The following is a 12,001-nucleotide window of genomic DNA, read 5'->3' as shown; positions in this document are numbered from 1 at the left end:
TTTCACATAACCTTATAAAGTGTTAGCACAAAGGCTCTATGTAATTGGTTGTCAAAATGAGGAAAAAAATGAATTTTGTGGTGAATGGGGACAAATGCCATCACTTTATGAGATTCATATTTACAAATAAATAAAGCTGGTGACATTTCAAAAGTTTTTTGTTTTTTAAATTTCTACACAGAACTAAGCTTGAAAATTCAGAAGGTGCTGTGGGCACCGAGGGACACCTGAATTATGACTTCTCTGCTCCAACACTTAAGGTTTCCTCAAGACACAGTCAAAGCAAACCTATAGTCATAATCAATGAAAGTCTCAATTTGGATTATAATACAAATTTTAATACCTAGATTAATTTTTTTTAAAAAATCTAGAAACTCAAAAATGTTATATTGCCAATAAATAATCTAAGCATTTCCTCAACTGCTTGAAAATCTACTGTTTCTAACAAATCCTGGCACCATTCTTGAAACTGTACTTGGAATTGCATTATTTGAACTAGACACAACTTGGCTAGGGTGTAGCTCAGTGGTAAAGTGCTGCTCTGGCATGCAAGGGGGCCCTGGGCTTGATCCCCAGAACCACAAAACAAACAAACAAACTGCTACTGTCCATGACTTAAAATTTTCAGAGGACTTACTGGTTGTAACATCTTCCTGACTCTCTGCACTTAGATAACCTCAATCTCTACCAAAGGGAGGGCTGGGCAAAGCGATCCTATTGACCAGTTTTACAACCATGAGTAAGGAAACAATCTTTTCTGGGCCTCAGTATTCAATCTGTAAAATGTAGACAGATTTGATCCTTACTAATTCCTAGACTGATGATACTAGGCATAGCCTACTTACTGGTTTATAAGGATGGTTCATATATTAACTTTACTGAACACCTCTACTGTTTTATTACAAATAGTCCCCTTCTTTGTTTCTCCACCCAGAAGTTTTCGGAATCTTAGGTACTCCAATCTACAAGGTTTTAAAGTTTCTGCCAACCACTGATATTTAAAAAGGCCTGCTTTGAAATTATTTCTTCTAAACTGTCATTTTTATATCATCTGTATTATTAAATCCATCTGTATTTTCTTCTAAAACTTTGATGGTTTCATTTTTATAATTAAATCTTTCAGCAATCTGAAAAAAATATGGTTTGAGGTAATAATTTAATCTAATTTTTCCTCAAATAATTTGCCCATATCCTAATACAGTTGATGAAGACATTCATTCTCCAGTGATAACATGCTTATCTTCATCTTGTATACTTATTTCTTATACATAATGGCCCATACAAGGCTGGTACTATAATGCAGGAGTTAGGAAATTTGATTGGCCAGAGCACTGTTCCTCTTTGAAAGAAGTAGTTTCTGAGGTTTATTTTCTAGAGAAACCTCAAATAACTTTGTTCTGCTATCCCTGACCCATCTCTCTGCCCTACAAATAGAAAACAATAGGTGTAATTTCAAGTTAAATGGCATCAATACACATACTTTTTTTTTTTTTTTAGGGAAAACAATGTCTTCTCCCTGTCTTTCAGGTTAAATTTTTTTTTTTAATCTTCCTTAGTTCAAAAAAAGCAAGGCCCTTGTTTGCCTTATTGATCTTTGATATCACAGTATCTAGCTTAGCAGGTGCTTGATGTATACTGCTGATTGAATGAATATGGGTCCTATGCATTTATTCCTAGTGTCTTTTTCACATTTTTTTTGTTCCTGTCATTAATGTCAATATATATGCTACCTGGTTACCACTGGTCTGTAGATAAGGTAATGATTTTTCACTCATTCATTTAATAGCTCTTCCATTGAGCCATTTGACAAATATTTACAAATCAACTTCTGTGTGCCAGGCATTCTTCTAAGTTCTAGGGATAGAGCCGTGAAGGAAGTCCACGTCCTTGTGGAGCTTAAGTTTAGAAGAGACATAAAATAAACAAGCAAAACAAATGAGATAATTATAGGATGTGAGCAATGTTAGGAAGGAAATAAGACACTGAAAAGAAGGAAGTTAGAGAAGAAGGCACAGCTGCCTTCAGAAGCCATGGTGAGGGAGACCCCTCCTGCGGGAGCAAGAGCTAGCAGGTAAACCGCTGGGGAAGGAGCTTGGTGCACTCCAGAACCTGCTGGCCAGCTGCCAGGATTTCATATAACAATCAAGGCAGAGAGTGGCAGGGGACACTGATCAAGCAGGGAGCAGATGGATGCCAGAGGCCCAGATGGATTTTATTCAAGTGTAACTTCTTAATAGCAATGAGAGGGGTTTTCTGTGTTCCGATGTTAACTTTATTCAAAATACTTAGCATTTGGTGCTAATCTTGATATTGGCGGTTGGTTTCAAACAAGTCCTTTTTTATTATGTAAAGAAATGAGCCTCTCATTTAGCCTGATGATGACTTGTCTCAAAACCAGTTATGATGGTTGCTTTTCAGTTTAGTTTGTCTCTGTGGTTTCCCAGCTCACCCTGCTCATTCACTGGACAGGGTCCTCAAAGCATTTTTTCCTGGCATGTCACCCTTATGCAGCTGTGCTTCACCAACTGCTCATGAACTACATTTTTCCATATTTCAGATCTAAGATAACTTTGCTATAGAGAATACTGCTTCAACGATAGATGTATATTCCCAAACTCCACTCCTAAGCCCCTCCAAGAGGGCAGATTACAATCTTAAATTCTCCATCATAATTTGGGAATGACAGCTCCTAACACAAAGGAGAAAAAATACAGTCTAACCAAAATATATAATTAGCATTCAAAACACAGTAGCCATTATTGTCTGCTTCAATGTTCTTGTACTATATGCACATGAAAATTTGAATTACCACATTTTTAAGTTACTCATTTTCTACAGTTTTGGTATAGTGGTTGAAAATGTGGCCTATGGAGTAAAACTGACTTACTTAGACACAAATCCTTCTCCTGCTCTGTAATAGTTTGGATCTTGATTATTCCCTAAAGGCCTGTGTATTGAGAGCTTGGTCACCAGCCCATGGTGCTATTGGGAGGTAGGAGAATCTTTAGTAAATGGAATCTAGTGGAAGGAAGTTAGGTCATTTGACGTGTACCCTTAAAGGAGATATCAGGACCCTGGCCTCTTCCTGGTGCCAAGAGACGAGCAGCTTTGCTCCATCATGTGTTCCCAGCATTAACATTCTGTATAGCCAACAAGCCCCAAAGCAATAGAGACCAGTGACCCTGGGCTAAAGTCTCTGAAACCATAGTCAAAATAAACCTTTCCTCCTTATAAGTTGACTCACTTTAGGCATTTGTTACAGCAATGAAAAGCTAACTAGCACAAACTCCCTAGCTATAGGGCTTTGGGCAAGTTACTTTGCTTTTTTGAGATTTGGTTTATAAATTAAAACAATCACTTCATGGAATAGATAATGCATGTAAGAGCCTAGCAGCGTGCCTGGCCAAAAGGCTCTCAAGAAATGTCAGTGCTATGAATAGCTATGCTGATGATCGCTGATGATCAATGATGACGATGATGGTAAAGACTTAAACAGAAGTTTACCTCCCAAAAGACCTCTGGTTTTAATATGAAGGAGATGGCAGAAAACGTAATTCTTTTTGGGGGGTGGTACTAGAGATTGAATCCAGAGGTGCTTAACCACTGAGCCACATCCCCAACCCTTTTTTAATATATTTTTTTTTAAATTTAGAGACAGGGTCTCGTTGGGTTGCTTAAGGCCTTGCTAAGATGTGGAGGCTGGCTTTGAGCTTGTTGTCCTCCTATCTCAGCCTCCCTAGTCGCTGGGATTAGAGGCATGTGCCACTGCACCTGGCAGAAAATATAATTTGTGCAAAAAAAAAAAAAAAAAAAAAAGAAATGGAATATCTGTCCCAGATGGAAGCAGAGGAAATAAACACAGTTTGAACAAAAGCAAAGGGGTAAGAGAACCAAAAAGAAAACTCAGCAGACTTCTCTTGAAGAAAATTGGAAGAACCCTCAGGAAAGAGAGCAATAGGCCAAGCTTAATAGGAAGGAGGGCAAAGGAAATCTGGGCTCATTTCTATCAACAAACTAAGATGTACAATGCAGCAGTTTCAGCCTTGCAGTGGCTGGTAGTTCCACCGCGGGTCTATGCAGGACCAGTTAGGGGAGAGATATGGGTCCAATACCCTGCTCTTTTAGCTCTTAATGGCCTTCACAGAGGCCAAGTTAACCTAAAAACAAAACAGGAAGCCTTCTGGTTGGGGGTGCCCTGTGTCTGTTGAAGCACATTAAGGTAGAAAAGATCAGGAGTTTCAACCTGAAGGCATTTGTGTTTTCTAGAGCTTTCACTAGCTTCTCAAAGTGATGTGCAATTCAAAACAAAAACATAAGGAACAACAATGTACAGAAGCAGGGAAGCAGATGATTAATACAGGGTCAATTCTGGGATCTTTATTTCTTCTGTACCCTGATTTTCCCAATAAGAAATCCTGCCCTTGCTTTTATTCTCTCTGGGTATTTGTAATGTCAAATTCATTCTCGATTTACAGTACCCTTTGCCTGTAGTTTTTGCTTTAGATAACCTCGATTTGAAAGACACCACATATATATTACCTTCTCTATATATTAAATATATGTATATATATATTATAGGTATACAACACTAATAGATATTTCCTATCGTTCCAAAACTCAGTTCCTTACAAAGCAGCTTACTAGGAAGGACAGAAATTTTGTAATCAAGATAGGCTTCATTGTGGCTCAGTGATAAAGCGCTTGCCTAGCATGTGTGAGATACTGGATTGGATTCTCAGCATCGCATTAATAAATTCATACAAATGGATAAAATAAAAGTCTTTTAACATCTAAAAAAATTTTTAAAAAATGAAAAGGAAGATGGGGACAAATCTCATGAAAATCAAATGGAGATCAGTAGAGGAAAGGAGCCTAGGGGTGGGAGGTGAGGAGGGAGGGGAAAAGTGCTGGGGAGTGAAATTGGCCAAATTATATTGTGCGCATGTACGAATATATAACAACACATCCCATCGGCATGTATAACTATGATGCATCAATGAAAAAGGTGAGGGGAAAAAAGATGGGTTTTTAATTATATGTAGACTTTATTTCAAAACTTGAAAATTCTAGGACTTAGTTAATACTAACTGTACATGCTGAAGTATTTGGGGTAAGTGCACAATTTAACTTGAAATACCTTGAATGTTTTCCAATGGAAACATCTAATCAGCAGCCACAGAAAGAAATGCTGCCTAAATTTAAGCTAAAGCATTAAGGGGGGGCGGGGGGGGGGGGCGGGCGGTGTCAGTGCCTTGGATCCCCTTCCAGGGAGTTTCCTGAGTGGGACAAGCCTGACCCTTAGTACCTGAACCATGAACTCAACTGTTCATTTAGCACAGAAGAGTCCCACAGACCCCTCCAAATGTCCACTGAAGTGCTGGAATCCACCACCCTCCTCTTTTTGTTAATATGACCAATTTCTTTCAGGCTATTTCCCCCAAAGTTACTTATCACTTGCCGCAGTCTGGCTGGGCACAAATCAGGAGCCACTCAATCAGGAACAAACTTTATTTCCGAACTCCCCCCGAATGGAACGCCACATACACGGCCTTCTCCCAGGACACACCACACACCAACCGGAAATCCCTCCTCCCAGGCACTTCCCCAACCTACACGAACTCCCCAGGAATGCCCTGGAGAACTCCAGGCAGACAGCAGGAGTCTAATATACAATTGAATACACAGCTTAACATAACCATCATCATCTCAATGGCTTGCTGGCATCACCTCTCAACCACTCGATCTGGCAAAAATGCCATGCGTCATTCCGAGCTATGGCTCTCAGCAATCACTGACTATGTTAGGTGTAAAATAAACCTTGTCTCTTCTCTTGTTAATCTGTTGTCAGTTACTTATAGGCCCCAAACCAGGGGTCCTCCCCCAACACAAATCAGATGGAGTGAGAGTAGGCAGAAGGATAAACAGATCAATAGAGAGAATAAAGCAAGTATAGTTAAAAATGGTGGAATCTTGGTAATGCATGTAATGATATTCCCTGAAAAATTCTTTCGACTTTGCTTTATATCTGAAAATATTCATAATAAAATGATTGGCGAGAGGCTAGGCAACTCAGTGAGACCCTATCTCTAAATAAAATTAAAAAAATGGTATCGTGAATAGCTAATAAAAAATAAATTAATTAAAAAAAATGGGCTTGGAATGTGACTCAGTGGTCAAGTGCCCCTGAGTTCAATCCCCAGTACCAAAAAAAAAAAAAAAAAAACCTGAATAGAAAAGAAAATGAACATGATACTTGATGGCAGCTACTTTGTGCCCAAGAAGACATAACCCAGGTGCTAAGACTTACCTCTTAAATATGTCTATTAATTGATGACAAATATCAATCTAAAAATGATATAGAGCATCTAACTGCAAGTGCTCACGCTTGCAATGGTCACTTTTGGTAACAGAAGTAAATCGGTGCTCACTGATCTGCCAAATAGCAGCCATTCCCGAGGTATTTCTTGCTTTCAGACATTCCTCAAAGTCCCTCTCAAAAATGGTTATCTGAGCTCTCAAGTCACTAAGTCTATAAGAGGTGTGAGTCCTCTACCTTTTGTTGGGCTGCATTTGGTTCAATTCCCACAGCCTCATGGTAGATGGACCACAGCAAAGGCCTCCACTGTCTCCTGCTCACTTTGTAGTGTTTCCCTTGCCAAATCTGGCCTTGGCCGTGTGTCTGGCTTGGGAAAGGGGCAACAGCAAATGGGACACAGCAGAAACCAGCCTTTACACATTGGAGCTTGCCCTCTTGCTGCTCTTAGAACCCAACCCTCCCAAATTACTAACACATATTAATTATCTACCACCCCATTAAAAGCCAGGGCTAGACTCTGGAGATCAAGAGGAAATGAAGAAAAGCCAAGGCACCTGGGCTAAAAGCCAGCCACCCACAGCCACAGGAGTGAGCTCAGGAGCAAGTCTCAGGTGTGCCAGCTGAACCTGGTCCAGATAGCAGGGCCAACGAGCTGAGCCCAACCCAACTGCTGGGGAGCCTGTGAAGCATGCTGATTTTTGTTGTTGGGTTTTGTTTTGCTTTGTTTTTTGCAGCACTGGGGATTGAACCCAGGAGAGTTCTACCACAGTGCTACATACATCCCCAGCCCTTTTAAAAATTTTATTCTGAAACAGGGTCTTGCTAAACTGCCTAGGCTGGCCTCCTATGTGCGATCCTCCTGCCTCAACATCCCCATTAGTTGATCTTGCAGGCATTCTGCACCTGACAGAATCACACAGTTTCGACTGTAAGTTTCAGAATGGTCTATCATTTGGAAAAAGCCTATTCACAAAACTCCTTGAGGCTTAACAATGCCAGAAGAAAATTCATAGAACAAAACAGATGAATTCTCCTCAAACCTCCTGCCCTGCCACTCTTCCCATTCGGGTTAGATAGCACACTTTCTACTGCCCAGAAAGGAGAAACCACTAGATAAGAACGTTCTTGGTTCCCAACTGCCACCCCTACTTATCAGCTCTAGGACTCAAGCTTAATGGCTGTCACTGCAGAAGGGCCAACTTGCCAAGCTCTGCCTCTCACAGTCCACTTGGCTCATCGGTTCTCCTTCCTTCCTGTCCCCACGCTGCTGCTCCAACTGTCTACCTCTCACTTGCATTTCATCTCGACCTCATTAAAAACACCACCAATAATAGTACCAGTCGTCTGTTGAGCTTTCACACTACTCAACCACTACTCTCCATGTTCTCCAACTGTTTGGAAGCAGTAGGTCTGTACTTGGTCTTTTGATTTCCTTTTCCAACCTTTTCACCTCCCCTCCATTCCTCAACTGGATCTGGCTTCTTCCTCTTCCCCATGCACTCAGTCCACTTCCCCACACTCCATTCTCTGCAGCACACGTTTCTGCACCCCTCACTTCATCAGATCACTCCTTTGATGCAATGCCTCCCTCCCTGGATGCTGGGTCACCTCCCCTCTTCCATGTTGGATGGCCTTTGAAGCGCTTCCTTCTCTGCCTGGCTCTTCAATGTTGCTTTTCCTTAGGATTCCATACACTACCTTCTCTCTCAGCATGTTTTTACTTTCTTTCGTTTTTTCTCTCTCTCTCTCTCTTTTTTTTTTTTTTTTTTTTTTTTTTGGTACTAGGGATTGAACCCAGGGGCACTAAACCACATCCCCAAACCGTTTTTAAATTTTTATCATTTACAGACAAGTTGTTTGCTAAATTGGTCAGGGCCTCACCAAGCTGCTGAGACTGGCTTTGAAACCTGACGTCCTCCTGCCTCAGCCTCCCAAATTGCTGGGATTACAGGCATGCGCCACTGTGCCTGGCTTCTCAGCATATTTTTTCTAAGACAATTGCATTCACCATCCTGGCTTCCACTAGCACCCATGCTGTAGACACCTCAGAGTTGCATTTCTAGCATGGACCATTCTCGTTCCCAAGCCGCACAGCCAGCCATTTGCAGAAGAGCCACAGTGATCAAGTGCAAGATGTCCCAAAGCAAACTCATTATCTTCCACTCCAATCTGTTCTTCCTTCTCTGCTCCCAGTCAGGACAGATCTTAATTTCATCAATAACTGCTTCTCTCTTTGCTCTTTGTTCTCAGGCATGTACATCACCAAGTAAGTCTGTCTTCTAAACCTAACACCAGTTACATTCAATTGCTTCTGTCTGGGTTCACAATCAGTACCTGAAGTCACCACCATCTCTTGCCTAGATAACTGAACAGGCTCCTAAGTGGTCTCTCTGTTTCTTCTTCCTCCAGACTGCAGTCAGAGTGGCCCTTCTAATGTACAAATCTAAGCACGTCCTGTTGTGGACATCGTTTTATTCAGCTGTGCATCTCTAGATTTAGCACACAGTACACAAGGCACATGCTCTGTAAATGCTTAATAGAGTAAAACAAATAAATTGTTGAAATGTCTAGCAGTCCTACACTTAAACATACAAAACAAAGATACAAATTTCACAGACCAACACTGTAAAATGTGTGAAAAGCCCAGTTTGACAATCAAACAGTAACACCAAATTTAAGCAATTTATATAATCTTAGTCTTAAAATAACTTACAAAGTTTACATCAAACTCTTGCTCTACTTCCCCCTCCCACATACGAAAAGTGATTTTCCACTTTCCAAAAAAACAAAACAAGTTTGAACATTCAACATTTACTTACGTGCAAAGAATCGACTGGTCCTCGCGATCTATAAAACAGAGCAAAACAAAAAGAAAGTGACGATTTGCCTGGTTTTATAATATTTGATATAACAAAGTTAATTAATAGCCTATACAATATTAGCAACTCTCCTCTCAAGCTAAGTTAAATCCTTTCTGTCCCAATTAGTCCTAAATCTAATCGAGTTCATTCATTATCACCTATTATGGTTCCAGATTCTCTGGGGGTCACTAACTGACCCAACTCTCCTACACCTCTTGGCCTAGATGACTTCAGATGCCTAATCAACCTTGATCCTCAAACCCTGCTGCATATCAAATTCAACCAGGTAGTTCTAGAAAAATCTTACTTCCTGGAGCTCCAGCCTGGAGGTAGGGATTGAAAATACCACCCCCACCCCAAGATCCTGAGGGATGGCCAGGTGTGGAAAGCATTGCTTTTCTGGATAGCTTTAAGAATAATCACGACCAGAGAGGAACCATTATTAATCTGATCTTAAAGGAGAAAAAGGTATCAAACACTGAATGAGAAGGTTGAAGGATGAACATTTATATGAGTTTAACCACTAAGTCAAAATGTTACACAGACCAACTATAACAAAGGAACATACAATGGTAAAATCAAACACAGTTTCACAGTAAAAAACATTTCTTGTTTTAAAGTGATTCAATCATTTAAGGATTCAGCTAAATTATTCAAATGAAAAAGTGAAATTCAAATTAACATTTAACTCATGGACAAAATTACCAGCATAGCATATATGATTTCTAATTACTTATAAGAATTATTATCCCTATTTTTCAGAGAAGGGAATACACCTCAGGAAGGTTGGGTAATTCTTTTAAGTCATGCAGCTACAAGGGGCAAGGGTGCTGAGACCAGAACCCAGGCCTGTCTGCCTGAGCACCTGTGTCCTTAACATGACTGAACAAGTTTGCCTTTGCTCCAAAAAAGCGTTGTAGTCACAGGGCCTGGCCCCGGTAGCTGTTCTGTCACTACCTATCTGTGCTTACTTTTCCTCTGGTAGATGCCATCGGTACCCAGTAAGGATCTCACTGTTGTTCTGGCATAAATAACTCGTGAAAGAGAAATAGTCCATTCACTATGTCATACTCTTTTACACACTATTACTAAAATAAACCAATCTACTCTTATATTCTATGTTTTAACTGATTTGAACAAAGAGCCTATTCATGTCCTGACTCTGAAGTTTAATTTAGTTCTTCTATTAAATATATACTTCTTATCTTTAATTACACATAATTTATACATATATATGGGATACAATGTGACATTTCAATATATGTATACAATGTGTACTCATCAGATCAGGGAAACTAGCATATTCATCAACTCAGATGTTACCCTACTGTGCCGGATTAAAAGTCATCCTCCTATCCAACTGTATACCTGTATCCATTAACTATCCCCTCTATCCCTCCCCTCCCCCTAATTTAATTCCTTTTTTTGAGAGGGGAAACTGAAAATTGAACCCAGGAGCACTTTATCACTGAGCTACACTTCCAGTCCTTTATTTTATTTTTTAATTTTGAGACAGAATCACACTAAGCTGCCGAGAGTCTTACAAAGTTCTGAGGCTGGTCTTGAACTTGTAATTCTCCTGCCTCAGGCCCCCGAATAGCTGGGATTACAGGCATTTGCCACTGTGCCTGCTCCCCTAACTCAATTCTTTTCTTTCTTTCTTTTTTTTTTTTTTAGTTGTTGATATAATTTCATATTTATTTATTTATATGTAGTGCTGAGACTCGAACCCAGTGCCTCACAGGCAAGTGCTCTACCACTGAGCCACAAAATCCAGCCCCTAATTTAATTCTTAATAGCTCAGAACCACTGTGTTAGTCCCCCTTCTGCTGCCACAGGCAACATTCTCCGTAAAGGGCCAATATTTGCCTCCTTTCTTCATTTACTTTCCAAGAAGTTCCAACTTGCTCCCCCTAGATCCACAACCAGATCAGATACCTCCTATGGGTCCCTGCACCCTCACCTCAGTTTTATTTCCTCTAGGAAACATTCTCAGACATCCTCTCTCAGCTGCCTCATCTTTTAAGAAAAATTTGTAACTAGACAAACAATACTGCAATTGAGATCCCGCAATACTGTCTTGAGATCCAAGACTGTCTTATTTCATTATTCCCAGTATTATCGGCTTTAGCTTTTAAAAAAAATTATTTATTTTTAATTGTAGTTGGACACAGAACCATTATTTTATTTATTTTTTTTTATGTGGTGCTGAGAATCGAACCCAGGGCCTTGCACATGTTAGGCGAGCACTCTACCACTAAGCCACAACTCCAGCCCCCTCACTAGCTTTAATAAAGGTCTCCTGGGAGAAATCCAGTGCTGGGTACCTTGCTGGACACTGGCAAGACGGTGGGAACTGCAATCTGGGGTTCAGTTCCAGCCCTTCCAGCTCTGTATCTATTAACAAGTATTTATTCCTTGCTGGTCCTTCAAGATAAAACCCATGATTTTTACCAAATTTTTGGCATAAATAACTTTCATAAGAGTCCATGCACTCTGTTGTATTCCTTATATACTATTAGTAAAATAAACCAGTGTATTCATATATTCTATGTTTAAACTGAGCTGTTCAAAGAGCATATTAATATTCTGACCCTGAAGTTTGAACCTTCATGTGACTTTCAGACCCCCACACTCTCCCGGTCCGAGCAATTTCTATAGAACTCATTATACCAGGGTTTTGGTGAGTTTTCTGAACTGGTTTGCACATTAAAGAAATCAAAACATAGGGTGTGGCTGAGTGATAGAGCACTAGGTTCCATCCCTAGCATTGCAAAGATAAAAAGAAATAAAAATACACAAAAATTAAACCAAATTAAATACC

The 12,001-nt window shown here is 40.1% G+C and overlaps 1 protein-coding gene across 2 annotated transcripts in view; it reads right to left on the bottom strand.

Moving 5' to 3' along the window:
* The window catches only part of Myh10 (myosin heavy chain 10), a 133,907-nt gene that overhangs the window by 86,187 nt on the left and 35,719 nt on the right, over positions 1-12,001 (bottom strand). For both annotated transcript variants that reach the window (XM_071602901.1, XM_027946819.3), the window contains exon 4: positions 9,136-9,163. In XM_071602901.1, the coding sequence (XP_071459002.1) occupies positions 9,136-9,163 (28 nt within the window). The remainder of the gene's footprint in view (positions 1-9,135; positions 9,164-12,001) is intronic.

This window comes from Marmota flaviventris, chromosome 17 (genome assembly GCF_047511675.1).
Source record: "Marmota flaviventris isolate mMarFla1 chromosome 17, mMarFla1.hap1, whole genome shotgun sequence".
In the NCBI taxonomy this organism is placed as follows: Eukaryota; Metazoa; Chordata; class Mammalia; order Rodentia; family Sciuridae; genus Marmota; species Marmota flaviventris.
The sequence above is the reverse complement of the archived record's forward strand: the minus strand, read 5'-3'. Positions and strand labels throughout refer to the sequence as shown.